Here is a 22,278-nt window from a genome sequence, read left to right as displayed (position 1 = left end):
TGAAAATAAGTGACTCAGGATGTAGGTGAAAAAACCAATAGAGTGCCTGTCCAGAAGTGCCATGAATGTTTTCTAGTGGAGGGAGTAGGTTATTTGTGAGAATGGATGATTGGATTTGGCAATGTGGAAATTACTGTTGATCTTGTCCAGAACAGTGATTTGACACTGGTGGAATCTTAGTTGGAGTTGGTTAGCAACAAATGGGAAGATTGGTGGGGATGTAACATTGTGCAGTTGCTGTGGAAAACTGACGGTTCCTCAAAATGTTAAACATAGAATTATCATATGATCCAACAGTTACACTGCTAGGTATATATTGAGAAGAATTGAAAACTAAATTCAAAGAAATGAAAGTACACGAATCTTCATAAAAGCACTATTTACAATGACCAAACAGCTAAAACAACTTAAATGTCCATCAGATAGAGGAAGGCATAATAGCCTTTTCAGAAAGTAGTGGCTGTTCTTTTTCCATTGTACACCAAACTCAGTAAGTGGTGGTTTTAAAAAAAAAGACTAGTTGTATCTCTGACTCTTGGAAATTGTCTGGTACATATTCAGCAAATAAATGTTTGTTGAATAAATCCATCATCTATCCATCTACCCATCTGCTTTACATTTTTCTATATTTTTGGACCCTCTTTTAGATTTTTTTCTTTACTTTTATCTGTCTTTGGGCTTATTTTTTTCATGGAGGCATTTATCTGAAAAAGATAAACTTACGTGTTCAACCTGTGAGGTAGCATTAAAGGTATTATTCCAGGCAACTTGTTAGATACTGGAAATGTAGCTGTGAAAAATCAAATTTCTGCTCTGCTGTCTTTAATTTAGCTTGGATTGTTTAACTGCTTGAAGTAAACTTTTAAAATCAGTAGTAAAGCTATATAATTATTAACGCTAGCAGATGGTAGATTAAAAATATTTTAAAATAAACAGTTTTTAAAGATTTTTCTTGTTAAAACCATTCAGTATTTTCTAATTTGACAGAAGCTACGAAATATAGAGGATAAGTTTCAACAAAAGTATAGTCATGGCTTGACTGGTTTAAGGAATATATTTTAGGGGGGTAATAGTTTGGGGCAGAAATGATAAAAATGCCTACATTAGCTGTACTACCTTAGCACTACTGTTTATGAATTTTATGAAATAAATTATTTTTAGGTTGTATTATAAAATTTGCAGTTGAAATTCATTGATTTAGCTTTGTTTAAATTAAAGGGATATGGGTCAATCTGCAAAAATAAAAACGATGAAATATAGAACTCTTTAAAAAAAAAAGCCAGCTGTTGCCAACTGTTTAGATATCTTGCCAGTTTTAGATGATCCAAATGAAGTTATTTTTAATTTAAATTTGTGAGGAAAGTTAAGGATTGCTAGTGAAGAACTATCTTTTCTTGTGATTTTTTTTATGTATTTACTTTCAAAGTTGAAATTTTGCTGGTACTTTTCTGTGAACTTCATTGATGAGAAGAATAGTATTAAACTGAGTCAGGCAGAATAGGCATATATAAAACTTTTATAGACTTTTGGGCTAGTATTTTGTCATTAGTTAATACATCTTTTAAAAAATTTGAAACATTTCTGTCTTTCTAAGGTTCTGTAAAGGAGATATGTTGATATTTAGAAAGAAAACAGAATTCATTGTTCAGCTTGGATTTGAAGAATGTATGGAATTAATTTGTGGTTCATATTTTGGTCAGAAAATAAGGTCATGTTTCTACATTAGCATTCTGAACAGTTGATATTAATCCAACAAAAATCATGCCAAATTAAAGGTAGCATTTAAAAAATAATGTTGAAAATTATTCTTGTAATGTTTGAGTCCTTTTAATCAATTAATTGCTTTTTTTCTAGAATAATTGTAGACAGCTGAAGGTTAATTAAGTTTAAAATATTCAGTTTTACTTAAGCATTTTAGGTTATAGAATTGTACTTTACAACAGCAACATTGTGTATACCTGTTTTAGAAGCCTCCAAGAAGTAAAGCTTAAATTTTATAAAAGCTATTTTTTATAAAGAATGAGAATAATTTAGTTGATTCTCAATATATAGAGGTTATCTTGCTTACAAGTATAGCTTTTCAGCTTTGACCTAAGTTAATTTTTTTTTTTGAAAGTGTGATCATTTGTGAGGTCACTGAGTCATTAGCAACATGGAGAGAATATCTTTTAAAAAAGAAATAACATTTTTACTTTGAAATAGTTTTAGATTTAGAGAAAAGTTGCAAAGATAGTACAGACATGTGACATATACTCCTTATTCAGTTTTTCCTGTTGTTAATGTCTTATGTTATCATAGTACATTTGTCAAAACTAGGAAGCCAACATTGGTGCGTTATTGTTAAATTCTATACTTTAATTTCATAATGACCTTTTTCTGTAACATGATCCAAACCAGGATACCACATTGCATTTAGAAAAATATCTTTTTTTTCCCTAAGAAAAGTATCTTTTAAAAATAATTGGTTTTTGGATACATAGAAATGTATGCTGTAAGTTTCAGAGGAGCAAGAATATATATAAATATATACATTTATTTGTCAGCATCTAGATTAGTACTTGTTATCTAGCAGGCACTCAGTATTTGCATGATCGAATGAGTCTATGACACATGCTGTGAGATTATGTACTTAGTAAACAGCCGTGAATCTGCTTAGCTCATAGAACTATAAAAAGTTTTGTTTAATCCGTGTTTTTTCACAGCTTTCTTTTTGATTACAGATAGAGAGAGATCTTAGAAATGATTCAACTAAATCTGATTGAATAGTGCATATAAAATGAACTGAGGTTAAAAAGTATATTTAAATTTTTGGCAGAATATATGAGCCATTTTATGACTGTGGGACTATTATAGCTATATAGCTTTCACATTTTTAAGAAATATTGTTAAGAAAAAGGAGTTAAATAAAATAAAGTGGTGCTTAAATACTCCATATGAATTTATTAGACTAGCATATTCAGCCTTTATACCATGGATAATCTGTTACAGCTGTTTTTGTTGCACCTGTTTTCCTGCTTAATAATTAAATTTCCCGAGTCTTAAAATTGGCCTTGTTTCCATCAATTCATCATAGTAATGACAGTTTATTGCCATTTACTACTAATTTGACTTACTTAATATTCTTATATCGTTTCTTAGCTCACTGAAATGCAAGCCGAGAGTAGTTATTACAGCCCTCAAAAAGTAAAATCTAAAGAAGTATTGTGTTGGGAACAAGAAGGAACTACAGTTGAGGTAATCTTTCAACACTGAACATATGTTTAAAAATCTTTTGAATGGTCCTTAAAGTTAGTATTCAGTAAATGCAGGTTTTTATCATAGGTAGTTTTAAAAAAATAAGTTTTCTGTTTCTGTCAGGGTCAGTATTGTTTGAAATAATTTTTCTTTAACAAAGATTTTACTGTGATATGTGACGTTAATTTTTTTCTTTCATTTTTCCATTTGACCTGTGTGTACTCATATGGATGTGTGGATTAGTGTTCTTGAAGTGCAGTTGAGGATCCAAAGTTTTGATGATACAGAGACAAAAAAGATGTTTCTTACTTTAATAGGGTTTGTGATCTGAGGAGAATAAATTTGGAAAGGTCATAATCCTAGAGATGTTTCAACTAATTTAGAAATTCTACAAGGAAAGCCTGTAACATTTCTATGAAATTCAAGTTCATAGTTCTAATGTTCCCTTTCCTCTTGTAGGCCCTTATGATGGGAGAGCCTTTCTTTGATTGCCAGATTGGTTTTGTAGGTTGCAGAGCCATGTGCCTTAAAGGAATTATGGGTGTTAAAGATTTTGAAGAGAATATGAATAGAACTGAAACCGTAAGTCAAAATCTCCACTTTCACCCATTTTTTTTTTTTTTGGATAGAATGCAGGGATAATGAGGTGCTTATTGAAGTGTTTAACCATACCAAAAATTTTGTTGGACTACATATATCTTTGGCTTGAGAAGGGAACTTTACTATTTTCCCCTGTAAGAAATTATAGAGCTCTGGGGAATTTAGAAAGTTGGTAGTACTTAACACCTGGACAGTAGTTCCAAATACTTTCCAATTCATAAATGTTTCTTCTTTCTTGTTTATGGCAGCTACTTGGAGTTCCTCTTTGGTTTGTTAAAATGTTCTTTGCCAAAATAGGCAATGGAAAATTGTCTTTTTACAGGTCTTCAAGTTGAAGTGATTTGTATTGACTACTGACTTAGTGTTATAAAACCAAAGTTTTATTTTCCTTAACTGTCTAATGATTTTTCCTCCTGTGCAAAAAACTTTGTGTTTATTTTCAGGAAGCCTGTTTCTTCATTTGTGGTGAAAATTTGAGTGTAAAAGGTTTGACATACCTCACAAATTCATTATTTGATTACCGAAGCCCAGAAAATAATGGTACTCGTGCAGAATTTATCTTGGATGCAGCTAATCATAAGGTCAGAGAATATATATTTGAGCCAAATTCTAGGCTGTGTTTGCATGGACACTTTATGTGAATACTTGTGATTGCCATCTTTTTTCTCAAAATAATGTATTCTGAATGCTAGTTGTTTACTGAAACATCTAGAATACTTTTGTCCAGCTTCTATATCTAGAGAGGTTTGGGAAGTGCACAGAGATCTCTGCTTTCATACAGTATATAGCCACAGTAGTTCACTTAGTCATTCCCTACTGTTAAAACTGTCATGGAAGAAACATGTAGAATTATTCTTTGAATTTCAGTTACTTTTGAAGTGTGGAATTAATGAAAAGAGATGAAGAATTTCACGTTGGACTTCGTGTATATCTTAGTATTGCTTGAATTCTTTGTATAAGATTATGTTAATGTACTTTTTAGGGCATAAATTAAAAAATTCAAAGAAAGTTACTGAAGAGTAGTTTAATAGAATCAATAATTTACATTTTAGCCCTTTTCACTACAAACTTAATTTTATAGTTGAACATAAAAGAATTTAATTTTTACCTAATTAACATGTATTTAAAATATTTTAGTATATCTTTAGTGTTTGAACTGTTTTATATAAGTGTACTAAAATATTTAAGGAGTAACTCTATTTGAGAGTATATGTTTGACAGTTTTGTGTTGGTAATAAAGATCAGGAACCACTGTCCTGCTCCATTATAGGTATTCATTAACCAAACATTATTGATGAAGTGGTTAAATTGTCTAGTAGAATTACAGATGTCCTTTTGTGTGGTTTGTAGCAGAGGTAACACTAACTTTTTTGTAACTGAATTCTTTGAATAACCTCTGTTCTTTCGTTTTGTTAATCCTTTGAGTTGGTACATATTCTGTGTTAGGATATATGTCTGATTCTTGACCTATTAGATTTTAAACTCAAAAGTCTCCTCTGTACAACATCCGTTCTGTTTGCTTTTCTTTGTTGGCAGGAGACATACACTGAGATAGCTGGAATGCAAAGGTTTGGGGCTTTTTACATGGATTACCTGTATACAATGGAGAATGCCAGTGGCAAAGGTACTGGTTTCTTTCCTTTATGTTTGCTTTTCCTTGAACAACAGAAACAAACACTTCTTAGAAATCAAGTGTTACCTGATTAGTGTTGCACTCTGTTACATCAGATTAACTTTCCATTACTTTGGGGAATGGTTTAATTTTAATGTCATGTTAGAGTTTTCTTAGATTCTTAATGTTTTTAGTCCTTTCTTTGTGCAACTGACTGAAAAGGCATTTTGTATTATTAACTAGAATTAGTTCTAATATGTATCAAATATTGAAAATTTTGATACATCAAATTTTATATTAAGTTGTCAAAAAGCATAAATAAACATTTCTTTTTCAAAACATATATTTTGAAGATTATATAGATCCTAAGGATCTACTGTATGGCACAGAAAACTAAATTCAGTATCTTGTAATAACCTATAATGGAAAAGAATCTGAAAAAGAACATATATGTGTGTGTGTGTGTGCGTGCGTGTGTGTGTATAACTGAATCAGTTTGCTGCACACCTGAAACTAACATAACATTGTAAATCAACTATACTTAAATAAAAAAATACTTTGCTCACAAAAACAAAAGATTATATAGATTTTTTTATTAAAAAAGAATTTGTTGTTTCAAGCAGAAAAGTAGAAATAAGTTCTAGAAACTATGGACAATCTTTTATTATTTTATGTGTTTCATTCTTATTATGTTAGCAATCAAATGATTTCAAAAATTTAACTATTTGATATTTTATTTGCACATCAACATAGTGTGTTGTGCTTAGTGCTCCAGTCTTCATATTGAAAATTTAGTTAAAAGATTCACCATTTTTTGGGTTAATTTTTTATATTTTAATGATTTCTTTGTGTTAGGTGATGAGTTAGATATTGTGAAGGCAAAGAAGACCAAGTCATTTCTTAAGAAACCAATAGGTAGTGTTTATGCACTTAAATAAATGATTATAATAATAAAGCATGTTAAGAATAGCAATATGAACACACAGGTAAAAGAGGTCCAGGTGAGAAAGTGACTGCTTTTGGCTGTGGGGTTGAAGACTTCATAGAGGAGTTGATCTTGAAGGATCGTTAAGTTTTGTTAGATGAAAACAGTTTAGGAAGGAAAGGAAGTAAAGAGCAGTAATTTTCTGCTTCCTCCTTTTGTAATGGATTTCTAAATGTTGGTGTTCTGAAACCTTGGATTCACTTCTTTCCCTAAACTCTTCTTGAAGTAATCTTATTCTTTTCCATGGATTTAAGTACCTTCTGTATTTACATACTTGACATTTTCCCTTCTGTATCTTACATATATCTCAAAATTGAATATGTCAAAAATTGAATTAGTAATACCTCCATGGTCACCTACTATTTCACCCCTATTTCCAGTTTTCTTTTATTGGAAAAATTTTCTACCATCTTCTAGTTGCACAAGCCAGAAACCTGGGAATCATCACGACACACTTCTCTCCTAGCATCCTAACCATCAGCACATTTTGTCAAATTTTGTCTCCAGAATCTATCTTGAATTCCTCTCCTTCTCATAAGCACCACTGCTACCACTCTTGTCTAATCCTCTATCTTCTCTAGATTCTAATAGCTTTTTTACTGGCTTCCTGTTTCCACTCTTGCCCTCCTATAATTCATACTGCAATCAGACTGGTTTAATTTTGTGCTTAAAATCCTCACTGCCTTTGCATTGCTTGATTTAAAAACAAAATTTAAATAGTTTATCAAGTTTTGGTTTTGAGTTACTTAGTGGATAATGATAACCACTAAGGAAGATAGAGACACAGAGGGAAGATGTTTGGAGGAAAAGTTGTGTTTTGAGGTACCTGTGGATATTGGTAGAGATTTTCAGTAACCAATTAGATGTTTCAGGTTCCCCCTGCTGTCCAGAAGAACAGCATTCCTGTGAAACCTTTGGTAATCCAAAGTGGTGTAAAGTGAAGAAGCAGTTACCTTAGGACACATCTTGTTAATGGATGCACAAAGTAAAGTGAGATAAAATACAGATACTCACAGACACACTTCAAAGCTATGATGGCTTGATGCTGAGATTCTGAGTGTAGTTGCTGGGGAAGAAGCTTGGTGGTGCCACTCTCAGTGCTGGGGGTTTGCACTGCCTCTATAATGCCTTGTTGCAAAACAAATGCTGAATGCTATTTCTGCCTTTTTTTGTAAAAGTGAAAATCCGCTTTGGATTTCTTTTGGTTAGGGAAACAGCTACTAATATAGATCTTTTATAAAAGTGAAATGGCATAAAGCTAACTTTTGAAAAGCAAGGGATACCTGTATATGAATGTGCAATTCAGAAGTCTGTTCTAAGAACTTGCAAATTGTTATTGTGTTGTAGTAGCCAAATGTAGGTTGGTAGGTTTCTTCTGGTTTAGTGTGATGTCTTATGCATGTGCTATGGATTCAGTATCTTGTGAGGAGATGGGGTATGAAGTAGTGGCCTTTCAAGGAAACCTAACACTGAAAGTTTTGTTATTTGTACATATTCTGCTTCTAGAATTTTTAAGAGATTGAAACATGATTTCTGTTTGCTAGGGTGCCTGTATGTTTTCTGCCTGAGAGGCTGGTAGTTAGTGTTTGAATTTTTCATATATTCCATTCTTGTGAATAGTATGCAGTATTATAGATATCTTAGTCCTTACTTTTTTTAAACAAAATGATGGATCAGAACATACAAGCAGAAAAGTTCTATGCATTTATGTACAGAATAGCAAAGAATTATAAGCATCTGTGTATTCCCCACACAAGCCAAGAAACAGGACAGTGTTAGCATCTTAGAGCCTTCTGTGTGTTCCTTTTCTATCAGTCTTCTCCCTCCCTCACCAGAAGAAACTGCAGTTCTGAGGTTTGTGATAATCGTTTTCTTGTTATTGATTTACCACTTACACAGAAATTTTGTGAGCGGATAATTTTTTTTGAGGAAATGATAAAATTCCACTGTTAATTTAACTTGTGAATGTCACATGTACTTCAAAAATGTATTCATTCACCCAGTAATCTGTTCATTTATTCTTTGCCTGCTTTTAGGTAGCTGTGTTCGTATGTTTGCTTCTTATTGTGAATCTATAGTCACTTATAATGTAGTGACGGTGATTATAATAGCTAATGTATATTGAATGATTTTAAATGGAAGGTGCTGCTCTAAGTGTTTTATGTATAGTAGCTTATTTAATCCTCATATTAACCCTATAAGGTAGATAATAATACCCTCATTTTACAGATAAGTAAATAGCCAGTCTTAACACAGGTTAAGTAACTTGGCCATGATCAAATACCTGTTATATGGGATTTGAACCCAACTAGTATAAATCTATAGCCTACATTCATGACCACTGTGTTCAGATTTTCTTCTTTCTTGGATTACTTGAAACAAGAAATTTGTAGATTTTTCATTATTTATGAGCCTAAGAAAAATATTTTGAATTTTCACAAGATGTTAATTTCAAAACTTGGAAATATTTTATCTAAAATTCTTGATTGGTTGTGACTCAACGTTTGTTTCTTCGGTCCAGATTATCAAAAAGTGCCCTAAATTTTATTTTATCTGAATGTAGTATTAAACTGATAATTTCACGAAGTTTGTAGTGAATTTTGAAATTTTGAAAGCAGATTTGATTGGTACGCTTTAAGTAGCTCACGCTAATATTCTACTTAATGTAAAAAAAAACTAGTAAATGCAGTAAGAAAAAGGTTATATTATTTATTTCTGTTTTGGTAAATGATGTAGTAGTACTTTGCTCACATTATAAAATAGCATATGAAGAAAAATTCAGTTTATAAATTTCTGGCGGCTCCTGCTTGATATTAATAAGCATTCTGATAGTTATTTCATTTTTGTTATGCTACTTGAAAGCACTTAGTGTTTTAAAAATGAAATTTCTTATTAATGTAACTTTAAATATTACTGTTATAACTACTACCTTTCTAGTCTTTATTTAGGAAATTATTGCCAATTTTTTATGGACCTAAAATAGATAGCTGAAAATGTAATCTACCATAGAAAGATTTTAGAGACATAGAGATAAAATTGAAACCATTCAGTTATTGGATTGAGGAAAAGGATGAGAGAGAGGCATCATGGTTCATTGCCCTTTGAATCTGGGTATCTTGTGACAGTATTGGTGTTAATTTAGGTGAATGTTGAAATAGAAGGATTCTTGATTCCTACATTATTCTCTTTAAAGGTTAATTTTCTAGCTTCTGGAGTAGAGCTATTCTCTTTTTTTTTTCTATAAAGGTATGGATTTTTTTTTTAAAACTGAAACTCAGACTTATAAGGTATAAGTTAAATATAAGCCAACTTTTTAGAACTAGTAGGGAAAGAAAGCAGGTGAATCTCTAGTGCAAGAGGACAATGAGGGATATATAGTTCTCACAGATGAAAGTAGAGTTCCTTCTTGCACACTGACAACACAAATGGTTGATGGAGTTGTTTTGATAACTTGCAGATTCCTCTTCAGAAGGGAAGAAGAATAATTTTGTGTTGTTAGATATAAAAGTACAGATAGGTGTGGGCTGTGCAGGTTTGTTGCCTCTGGTTATCCTGGAGGGACTGACAGGTCCTTCCTTTTTATTAGGCTAACTGGATATTGTCTTGACTTTTAATGAGAATAGTCAGATATTCAGGGAGCTGGAATGACCAGGCCTTGAGGGTGGTTACAAGTAAATACCTTGCTGAAAAGATACAGCTAAAAGCCATTCACAATTTTACATTTCAGATAAGCCACTGGTATCTAAATTTAAACTGCCTTATAATCAAGTTGCATTATCTGGGAAAAAATACAAGCCTTCTGTTATTTTAGAGGCAATCTGAAAAAAGAAATGTCTTCTCATAAAGTGACATAATAGTCCCTTCAGTACTCAAAGCAGCACATTTTCCTTGTTTTTTGAATATTGTGATTTTCAACCAGAGTTCTTCTGGTTGTGTTTAAGTTACCTCATCCTAACAGGTAACTTTAGAAATGCCTGATTTAGCTATGAAAAGAAATTTTTAAAATGTGAATGGTATTTTATTTATGCCTAACTTCTAATGTGACTCACTGTTATTTATGTGTATCATAAAATGATCATAAAATATGCGTAAGATTAACTTTGTATGTTTTGTGACATTTAATTCTGTGTGATCATCTTGTTAAGAATATATGAATAATTATTTTTTGTCTGTGGTACCGAGACTAAAGATTAAACTGAACTCCTTTGTTTGAAATGAAGGAAATGTATTTTTGAAAAAGTTATTAAAAGGCATAGATAAGGAATTTTTGTGTTCAACTGGACCTTCCTAGATTCTAAAGATAGTAAATGTTGGAAAGTTTTACTCAACTATATTTGTTTGAATAAAGAAAATGGCATAAGAGTTAAAAAATTAATATATGTTGTCCCTTAAAATGGTGGATTTATATGTTAAAACCAAATCTCTAATGTAAGGTGTGTACATGGTAGATAAGGAGACATACCGGTAAGTAGAGCCAGGGTTTTCTTTAGGAGACAGCTTTGGTTCCTCTTCAATATATGGGCAGGTAAGGAATTGAGGAAATTAGATTCTGCACCATGGAGCATGGCCATAATGATTTTATTCTGGAAAAAGTTCAGAACGAGTAATACCTATTGTTTACTTCCATGGTCATTATAAAATTCTCAAGGCACCTTGTGAACATGTAATTTTAAGCAATCTATTTTTCAGTGAAACGTCTAAGATGAAATAATAGTAAAATGTAACTTCCTCCAGAGTCCTTCTTCCTAGTCAACATAATAGTATTTATTGTGCATAAAATTATTGGATATAGGCCAATTAGATTTTAGAGAATAATTTTTTAAGAATGACCATTTCAATTTTATAGCACTTCATTAAGTAGATACGAAGAATGCTTGTTTTTTATTTGTTTTTTGTCGATAATGTCTTCTCATCTGCACAAAGAAAACTATATTCCAGTAGGGTACTGTGTATCCAGCTGATGGAGAATTCGTTTCAAGGCATTTAGGTATAAGCTAAAAAGATAAGAGTAACATTAAGACATATCCTTGATATATCTGGTGCTTAAAAATTAATATAAAATTTGACTTCTTGTAGGTTCTGCAAATCAACAAGACTTTTCTTCAGGGAAAAGTGAAGATTTGGGGACAGTTCAGGAAAAGTCTACCAAAAGCCTTGTTGTAGGTCCTCTTGATTTTCGCTTGGATAGCAGTGCAGTACATAGAATTTTAAAAATGATTGCCTGTGCACTGGAACATGAATATGAACCATATAGCAGACTGAAGCCAGGTTTGTTTTTTGCTTAATTTTGAATCTCTTGCCAATTGATTTGAATAATTATATAATCCAATTTGTTGTATTTCGCAAACTTAACCTTTTTAGCGTATTTTCTCTTATCTAATGTTCATATAATTAGTTGTTAACTTCTACACTTAAGTTTATCTTTAAGTTATGGGAGAAGTCAAAATTTAGAAGTTACTTGTATAAGTACGTACTTTATTTGCCAGTATTTGTCAGTATTTTATTGTCATACCTTTTTGATACTTTTTCCATTGGATACTCATGAAATATGACCATTCTTCTACCATAGTGAATTCTAAGGAAGAGACATGAAGGTGGGTTCTAAACATACACATTTAACATTGAAGAAAACTTAGGTCTTACTTGTAATAAGGAATTTTCTGTATGACTGGTATTTTCTACATGGTATGAAGATTTGGTTATCACAGTTTCATAAAATACATGTTTATTTTTTATGCAGTAAAGCACTCTAGGACACAATAGCATGATGAGGGTGTATAGAATAGTGAAGAACTTAGCCCATGGGGTGAGACTATGGTTTGAATTCTGACCTCTACTTCTTACTGACCTTAGGAAATTAAACTAACATGACTGATTTTTCCATTTCTCTATCTCTATAATGAGTTTAATTATTGTGACAGATGGTTTAATTGTCTCCTCAATATTCATTCTCCTCTTATTTTATAGTAATAGAAATTTCTATGGTAGAAATTTTATTACAGAAATAAGGACTCCACGTCCCAAATGTAGTCATGTGACTACGTTCTGGCTACTGGAATGTAAGCAGAACTTCATGTGAATTTTTTTGTAACATGGCTTTAAGAAGAAAAGAGCATGTCTTCCTTTTTTTCTTTTCCCCTTATTTCTGGATGAAAAAAATTACAATGGCAGAGCTGGAGCTTCCAGCTTAGACTATGAGATGAGAGCTGCATGCTGAGGATGACAGAGCAACTAGACAGAGAGCCTGGGTCTTCAGCAGTGCCATGGCACCGTGCCAGGATGGACCCTTTAGACTCACGTTGTGTGAAAGAGAGATAGGCTTCTGTTTTTGTTGATGCTTCTAGTATTTTCTTTTGTTACAGCACATTCACTCTTATCCGAGATGATACACTAACAGGACCCACTTGTTTAGTTTAGAAAGATTAGTGCCTGTAAAAGCATGCAACCCGGGGCTTAGTCCATAATTAGTGCTTGATATGTTCGTTCATTCATTTCATGCACCTTGCTTGAATGCCTGCTCCATGCCAGACACTCTGAGAAGTGCTGGGGTAGTATGTACAGAATGGCTAGAACAAAAAATAGTGACAACATCAAGTTTGGGGGAGGATGTGAAGAAACTGGGTCACTCATTCATTACTGGTGGGAATGTGAAATGGTATAGCCACTCCTAAAAACAGTTTGGCAGTTTTTTAAAAAAATGAACATGCAACTGCCGTATAGGCCAGCAGCTGCACTCCTGGGTGTTTATCCCACAGAAATGAAAACTAATATTCACACAAAAAACAGTACATAATTAATTTTTCTCATGTAAAAGTCCAAGCTGGTAGGTACTACAGGGGACTAGGGTGACTCTGTTTTATGAGGTTATGTTAGACCCAGAATTCTTTCTAGCTATTCTGCCATCCTCTGAAGTGTATCTCCTCCACACAGTCAGTGTTCGCTTACCAGTACAAGGTCTAATTTTAGTCAACAGGAAGGAGTAACAAGAGAAAATAGTAGGTACGTAGTCTTGTTAAATGATAACAAACCGCTCTGTCATCCTATTGACCAAAACTTAGTAACATATTTCTATACCCAGCATCCAGGAAGGCTGGAAAAATGTATGCTCTGAAGGAGTCCATTTATCTGACATAAAACTCAGAAAGTTTTGTTGCTAAAAGGAAGAAGAGGAGTTTGCAATTAGCAGTCTGTTCCACAGTGGAATTATGCCATACAGACACACATACACATATACATGTATATTAAATTAATTTTTATTTCAGTTTTTATTTGGAATATGATGTATATAAGGAACATCTGCTAGCTGACTGTATACAGGCAGTTCTCTGCATGGTAATTAGAGACCATAAAACTGTGCAAAATGAAATCAAAGTGATCATAATCAGTGGGGCAAATTAGTTATTCCACACTTTTTGATATTTTTGTCAAAACAATAAAAGCTTTAACTATAAATTTTATAGAAGTGAAAAAATAGTAAAAAGTATAGCAACAAATTAAGTGTTTTGTTTCTTTGTAAAAAAAAAAAACTAGTAGTTTGAACAGTGCTGTCTCCTTCTTGTCGTATAACTTACAGTATGGAACAAATGTCTTTCCTATGTCTTGGCAAATTGTCAAACTCCCAAGTTTGGATTAGATTCCAACATGTTATCCCATACACTTTCAATGTCCTAAAAACCTCTGTGAGTTCCTTTAATGGGAAGTATTTTGCTTACATCACTTCTGGGACATCTTCATCCTTTTTATCACAACCACTTTTCTCATCTACATTGATGTTTGTCTTCACTAGGTTTCCCTAGCTGCACAATCAGGGTCTCTCCAGTTGTGGAGTGTCAGTATTCCCACAGTCAACATTTCATCTGTAACTCCATTTGTTTTTTATTAGAATTTCACTTCCAGCATTTTCATTTTTCTTTACTGCACTTTCATCTTTGATTGCCAGTTCATTATTTCGATAATCCAGTTTTGTAAAATGTCACATGGATTTATCACTAGTAAACAAGGAATCAGTACAAGTACATGCTTTACTGTCTGTGCCAGAGCTATATGACAGACACTGGTAACCAGTAACCAAATCTGACAGACTTTAAAAGAAGTGACATGATTGGTCACAGAGCATGATGTTTATCTCTAATGATTGTGGACTTTAGGGCTAGTAGTGAAGTTAGTACTTTATGCAGTTATTTACAGTCATTGTACTGTGGGAGCTGATATTTGATCTGTGTTTTTTGGGGACTTTTTTTTTTTTTTTTAGCTAAAACAAGGTAGTTGGAATTCAGAACTGTGTGAAGTGAAAGCTGCCTGTACGTACATATATATGAGTGCATAAGGGTTAAATCTTAAGTAGTTATAAGTCCTTCTCCACTCTTTTAAAAATTATGTATTGAAGTGTAAATACATACTGGAAAGCACACAAAACCTAAGGGTATAGTTCTGGGAATTTCGTAAAGTTAACCACATCTATGTGTCTAACTGTTCAAGAATTGGAACTTTACCAGCTCTCCAGAATTCTTCTTGCCCTCTTCTGGTTATTACTCTCACCTCAGGGGTAATCACTGTCCATCCTTCTAACATACTAGGTTTAGTTTTGCATATTTTAGAATTCTTGTAATTGTAATCACACAGTATATACTCTTATCTATAGCTTTAGCTTACATTACGTTTGTGAGATTCCTTTCCATTGTAGTATAGTATCCCATTTTGTGAATATAGCATAACTTATTTATCCATTTTATTTTTTAACTTTTTTTTGAGTTATAGTCATTTACAATGTGTCAAATTCCATTGTAGAGCACAATTTTTCAGTTATACATGAATACATGAACATACATATGTTCATTGTCAATTTTTTTTTTTTTGCTGTGAGCTACCACAAGATCTTGTATATATTTCTCTGTGCTATACGGTATAATCTTGTTTATCTATTCTGCATATGCCTGTCAGTATCTACAAATTTTGAAATCCCAGTCTGTCCCTTCCCACCCACCACCCCCTTGGCAACCACAAGTTTGTATTCTATGTCTATGAGTCTGTTTCTGTTTTGTATTTATGTTTCTTTTTTGATTCCACATATGAGTGATCTCATATATTATTTTTCTGTCTTTTTCTGGCTTACCTCACTTAGAATGACATTCTCCAGGGACATCCATGTTGTTGCAAATGGCGTTATATTGTCGGTTTTTATGGCCAAATAGTATTCCATTATATAAATATACCACATCTTCTTTATCCAGTCATCTGTTGATGGACATTTAGGCTGTTTCCATGTCTTGGCTATTGTAAATAGTGCTGCTATGAACATTGGGGTGCAGGTGTCTTTTTGAAGTAGGATTCCTTCTGGATATATGCCCAGGAGTGGGATTCCTGGGTCATATGGTAAGTCTATTCCTAATCTTTTGAGGAATCTCCATACTGTTTTCCGCAGTGGCTGCACCAAACTGCATTCCCACCAGCAGTGTAGGAGGGTTCCCTTTTCTCCACAACCTCTCCACCGCCTCTCCACCATTTGGTATTCTGATTGGTGTGAGGTGATACCTCATTGTAGTTTTGATTTGCATTTCTCTGATAATTAGTGATACTGAGCATTTTTTCATGTGCCTATTGATCATTTGTATTTCTTCCTTGGAGAATTGCTTGTTTAGGTCTTCTGCCCATTTTTGGATTGGGTTGTTTGTTTTTTTCTTAAGTCGTGTGAGCTGCTTATATATTCTGGAGATCAAGCCTTTGTCAGTTTCATCATTTGCAAAAATTTTCTCCCACTCCGTAGGTTGTCACTCTGTTTTACTTATGATTTCCTTTGCTGTGCAGAAGCTTGTAAGTTTCATCAGGTCCCGTTTGTTTATTCTTGCTTTTATTTCTATTGCTTGGGTAGACTGTCCTAGGAGAACATTTTTGAGATGTATGTCAGATAATGTTTTGCCTATATTTTCTTCTAGGAGGTTTATTGTATCTTGTCTTATGCTTAAGTCTTTGATCCATGTGTTGAGTTTGTTTTTGTGTATGGTGTAAGGGAGTGTTCTAGCTTCATTGATTTTCATGCTGCTGTCCAGTTTTCCCAACACCATTTGCTGAAGAGACTGTCTTTATTCCATTGTATATTCTTGCCTCCTTTGTCGAAGATTAGTTGACCAAAAGTTTGTGGGTTCATTTCTGGGCTCTCTGTTCTGTTCCATTGGTCCATATGTCTGTTTTTGTACCAATACCATGCTGTTTTGATGACTGTAGCTCTATAGTATTGTCTGAAGTCTGGAGAGTTATTCCTCCAGCCTCTTTCTTTCTCTTCAGTAATGCTTTGGCAATTCTAGGTCTTTTGTGATTCCATATAAATTTTATTATGATTTATTCTAGTTCTGTGAAATATGTCCTGGGTAATTTGATAGGGATTGCATTAAACCTGTAGATTGCCTTGGGCAGTGTGACCATTTTAACAATATTGATTCTTCCAATCCAGGAGCATGGGATATCTTTCCATTTTTTTAAGTCTTCTTCAGTTTCCTCCATCAGTGGTTTATAGTTTTCCATGTATAAGTCTTTCACCTCCTTAGTTAGATTTATTCCTAGATATTTTATTACTTTGGGTGCTATTTTAAAGGGGATTGTTTCTTTACTTTCTTTTCCTGTTGATTTATCGTTAGTGTAAAGAAATGCAACTGATTTTTGAATATTAATCTTGTAACCTGCTACCTTGCTGAATTCTTTGATTATTTCTAGTAGTTTTTGTGTGGACCTTTTAGGGTTTCTGTGTATAGTATCATGTCATTGGCATATAGTGACACTTTTACCTCTTCTTTTCCAATTTGGGTCCCTTTTATTTCTCTCTCTTGCCTGATTGCTGTGGCTTGGACTTCCAAGACTATGTTGAATAGGAGTGGTGATAGTGGGCATCCTTGTCTTGTCCCAGATTTTAGTGGGAAGCTTTTGAGTTTTTCACCATTGAGTACTATGCTGGCTGTAGATTTGTCATATATAGCTTTGATTATGTTGAGATATGTTCCCTCTATACCCACTTTGGTGAGAGTTTTTATCATAAATGGGTGTTGAATTTTACAAAATGCTTTTTCTGCATCTATTGAGATGATCATGTGGTTTTTGTCCTTTCTCTTGTTGATGTGATGTATTACATTGATTGATTTGAGTATGCTGATCCATCCTTGTGTCCCTGGGATGAACCCCACTTGATCATGATGTATAATCCTTTTTATAAGATGTTGGATGCTATTTGCTAATATTTTGGTAAGGATTTTTGCACCTATGTTCATCAGTGATATTGGTCTGTAATTCTCTTTTTTGTTAGTGTTTTGCCTGGTTTTGGTGTCAGGGTGATGGTGGCTTCATAGAATGAGTTTGGGAGTATTCCCTCCTTTTCAATCTTCTGGAAGAGTTTGAGAAGGACTGGTATGAATTTTTCTCTGTATGTTTGGTAGAATTCCCTGGTGAAGCTGTCTGGTCCTGGACTTTTATTTGTAGGGAGGTTTTTTATTGCTAATTTGATTTCATTTCTAGTGATGGGTTTGTTCAATTGGTCAGTTTCTTCTTGATTCAGTCTTGGTGGACTGTATGTTTCCAGAAACTTGTCTATCTCCTTTAGGTTATCCATTTTACTGTTGATGACTATTTGATTAGTTTCTGGTTTTTGGTTGTTTTGGTAGTGATGCTACCAACATTCTAGTACATGCCTTTTGATAAACATATATACTTATTTCTTTTGGGTATTAAAGAGTTAATATCACTTAGGCAAAAGGATTGCATATGGTCACTTTTAGTAGATATTTCCAAACTGTTTTCTAAAGTGTTGAACCACTTTACCTGCCTACCAGCAGTTATAGGAGATTTTTAGTTGCTCTTAATCATGGGGTTGGCAAATTGTGACTTACTGCCTCCTCCTGCACCTTATGAACTGATAACGGGTTTTGCATTTTAAATAGTAGGAAAAAATACAAAGAAGATTCATATTTTGTGACAAGCTATATGAAATATAATTTTCAGTTTTCATAGATAAAGTTTTATTGGGACATAGTCAGGCTCATTTAGTTATGTGTTGTCTGTGGCTACTTTTGTCTTACAGCTGCAGAATTGAGTAATTATGACAGAGACGGTATGGCCCAAAAGACTAACATATTTTCTATATGACTCTTAACAGAAAAAGTTTGCTGATATTTGGTTTACATGCTTGCAAACTTTTAGTATTCTTAGTCTTTTTCATTTTAAGCTTTTTCAGTGGGTGTGTAGAGCTATCACATTTTGACTTTATTTGCAATTATCTGATGCCTAATGATGTTAACTAACTTTTGACATATCTTTTGGCCATTTGGGTATATTATCTTTTGCTTGTTCAAGTCTTTTTTTCCCCATTTTTTATTGAATTATTTGTGTATTATTGTTTTTTAGAAGTTTTTAAAGCTTTTGATTTTTAACATGCTGTGGGTACAAGTCCTTTGTGGCAATATCTATGTATGTCTGTGTATCTGTCTATGGCAAATATTTTCTCCCCGTCTGTGGCTTACTTTTACATGATCCCAGTGGTGTTTTTATGAACAGAAGGTGTTATTCTTTTAAAGACAGATTAATAGTTTCTTGATTATTATTTCACTTTAGATATTAAGGATGAAAATGAAACAATGCGGAATCCTGAGGAAGTAGCGTCTTTGGAGGAATATATTCCTACTCGACATACAAGTGTTACTCTCCTCAAATGTACATGCACAATTTTCATGGCTGAATTCAACTTGCTGGACCATTTGCTACCTGTCATTATGGGAGAAAAGGTATATTTTGTGATTCATTACTTGTTTTCTCATATACGTATATTTGTTGGTTCTATGATATTGTTGAAGAAGATAAGTAAAAGAATATCTGTTTATAAGTTATCCATGATGAAGGTAAAGCAATGTAACTATGATTTTAACTGTTAGAAAGTAATTTATATATATTTATGTAAATAAATAATCTGTAGCTTAGGCTTTATAAAGAAATGTTGAAGATCGTGGGCCTAGATATCAAACCATGTACAAGCAGTGACACCTTATGAACTTTGTTTTATATCTCTAAACCATTTTTTCCTTTTCTGAAAGACAAAAGGAAATTGTATTTTTAAGCTGACAGATTCAGCCAGCAAAGAAGCAGCAAGCCTAGATAGTTTATTACTTACATAGACAACAAAAGCAAATCAGTAATGGTATCAGCTCACTTTGTCCGTTTTAGGACAGCCTTGAAATCAGAGCGCCAAATGACATACAACACACATGGTAGGGTACCCTTTTGACAAGGATTTAGTTCCGCACTGAAGCCAAGCAGTTATTTGGCCTACAGTTGTATTGTGAGAGGGGCAGATGGAAAGCCCCCTATCTTATGTGAATGACGGTTGCTGATGAGAAGACGTCCTATAGCAGCATTTCTCAAGATGCGAAGGTAAGTGAGAAATTGTCTCTTAGCAGCTTCTCTCAAGACCACCTCACCCATTTTCCCCTGTTCTGGTAGTATCACAGGATGGACTGCTTTGGTTGAGCCTTGCCTTTGTGGTCTAAATGGATTTTAAGATTGTCAGGGAGCTGGCACAGAGCAGTTTCCCTACAGTACCTAACTCTTAAAATTATTTTGAATACTCAGTGAAATAATTCATGTAAACCATTCTGCGTGTATTAGGAACCCAGGATTATTACTGCTACTGTTAATGAGAACTTATTAGATGCTTAATATTTAAGGTCTATTTACAATGTGTTGCTTTCTGAGACTGCTGTATATATATGAAGTATTATCTGTTATCTTTAATTTTTTATTTTTTGGGTTATATTTCTTTTGATGTCTACATAATGATGATGACTTTGAAAGTCAAAATTGTCCTAACTTTAAGAAGAATGTATGAAAGTGTGGCAGAGAATTAAGCTGCAGTAGTTTCATTTTGTATATTTGCTCTCTATTTGCCACTCATAAGTAATTATTAAATTGCTGGGTAAAGGGATCACCTGGGGAGAATTTTAGTGGAGAAAGTTAAAATTTGATTTTGATTAGGCATGAACTTCAGACAAGAAGTTTAACTGTGATTAAAAAGTTGAAGAAGAGACAAAAAAAAAAAAAAAGTAGAAGATTTCAAAAGACCTCAGTCTGTTTGAAAAAAGAGAACCAAAAGAAATTCCGGAACTGAAAGTTATAACACTGGTTAGAAATAAAAAGATAGAAAAAAATATACTATTTAAAATGCTAATCAAAGAAAAGATAGAGTGGCTATTTTAATATCAGAAAATGTAGAGTTTAAGACAAGAAATATTATTAGAAATAAAGAGAGCCATTCTTTAATGATGTGTCAACTCAAAGAGTGAACAGTAGATAATTCTCACATGTTATTTTGGATGAAAGCAGGCAGACGTGAGTATATTCTGTGTGATTCTGTTTATATGAAGCTGAAGAACAGACAAAACTATGGTGATTGAAGTGAGGATATTGGCTACCTCTGGTGGGATTTGATATTATCTGAGAAAGGGTATAGGGGAGCCTTCAAGGTATTTGAAATGTGTGGTGGTTACATACATAAAACTTTGCTGAGCTCTACAGTTAAGATTTATCTCCTTTACTGTATACTTCAGTAATCGAAATACATTTCCTTAAAAAAGTAAAGTAATTGCTCAATAAGTGGTGGTTTAAAAATTATTATTAATAATGAGTCAAAAAATATTGTACGTTCAGCTTAGTCTTAGGCATAGTGTTTCTCAATAGTGCCATGTTGGCTTTCTGTACTAAAGAAGGGTTATGTAGCATTTACCATCTTTAGCCAATGCCAGCTAAATGCCAATACTGTTGCCGAGTTATTGTGATAATGAAAGACAGACAAAACAATTAAACTGCTCTTCCCACATATTTTCGCATACCCCTGAACGGAAGGTCATACTGTTCCTCATTGAGAGCTATAAGTATAGGAGTAAAGCTCAAGGACTAGAAGGGGTTGCTTGCTAATCAGAGTTCGTACTCTGGACATCTTGAAACTTAACCTGCATTTATGGGAAGCTTTGAAAGATTCTATAACACTGAAAATACCAAACCCACCTCGAGATTCTTAGGACTTATGAACCTTTACCTTGATTATTATTAGTAGATATGATACGGATCAGAATTTTTTCTGTCCTGCAGACTTTGCTTGTTGTGGCATATCTTTCAGACTGTCTTGAGTTGTGTGCTTAATCTCTTAGTCTTTTAAATGAAGGAAAAGAAGATAAAAGGTGGCTGGCTCTGGGATATCTAGGATTTTTTTTTTTTAATTATTGAGCTTAAGAAAGTACCTTCAGTGTTCCGAGACATGTAGCGATAATATTCCAGTTGATTGAAAATAATGAAAGTTTTAGCTAAAAGGACATTGATAATTTTGTATTAAATAGACATTCTTTGAAATCTGGGACATATCTGAAAATATGTTGAAGGTGTTTGTATTTGGTTATGGTAAGAGAGTCCCATAGGAAGGCATCATTTCCAGGATGATTTGATATCATTGTGTCAGTCTGAAGCTTGTGTAGACAGCTTTGTCCATCAGTCACTGTTCTCCTGAAATATAAAGTGAATACTGTTATTTTCCAGAACTCAAGTAACTTCATGAATACTACAAACTTTCAGTCTGTTCGGCCTTTGCCATCGATTCAGATACTGGTGGATAAAATTAATCTGGAACATTCTGTGCCGATGTACGCGGAACAGTTGGTGCATGTGGTCAGCAGCCTTACTCAGCCTTCTGATAATCTGCTTCATTATTGCTATGCACATTGCTACCTTAAGGTATGGAAAGTGAATTTTCTCCTGTATTAGTATCTAGTTGGCTTTGTGGGAATTAAATAAAACTTCTCTCTTTGTTGTAATTTTACAGAATTAG

At 33.4% G+C, this 22,278-nt stretch overlaps 1 protein-coding gene across 11 annotated transcripts in view; it reads left to right on the top strand.

Moving 5' to 3' along the window:
* The window catches only part of VPS13B (vacuolar protein sorting 13 homolog B), a 627,764-nt gene that overhangs the window by 60,998 nt on the left and 544,488 nt on the right, over positions 1-22,278 (top strand). For all 11 annotated transcript variants that reach the window (XR_004315275.1, XM_032468222.1, XM_032468224.1 and 8 more), the window contains 7 exons: positions 3,139-3,234; positions 3,694-3,816; positions 4,278-4,415; positions 5,371-5,458; positions 11,508-11,699; positions 19,023-19,192; positions 21,990-22,184. Coding sequence is in view for 10 of the 11 variants with exons in the window: in XM_032468222.1 (XP_032324113.1) it covers positions 3,139-3,234; positions 3,694-3,816; positions 4,278-4,415; positions 5,371-5,458; positions 11,508-11,699; positions 19,023-19,192; positions 21,990-22,184 (1,002 nt within the window). In the remaining variant the exon portion in view is untranslated. The remainder of the gene's footprint in view (positions 1-3,138; positions 3,235-3,693; positions 3,817-4,277; positions 4,416-5,370; positions 5,459-11,507; positions 11,700-19,022; positions 19,193-21,989; positions 22,185-22,278) is intronic.

This window comes from Camelus ferus, chromosome 25 (assembly GCF_009834535.1).
Source record: "Camelus ferus isolate YT-003-E chromosome 25, BCGSAC_Cfer_1.0, whole genome shotgun sequence".
Classification (NCBI taxonomy): Eukaryota; Metazoa; Chordata; class Mammalia; order Artiodactyla; family Camelidae; genus Camelus; species Camelus ferus.
Note: the sequence above shows the minus strand (reverse complement) of the source record. Positions and strands in the feature narration are given on the sequence as shown.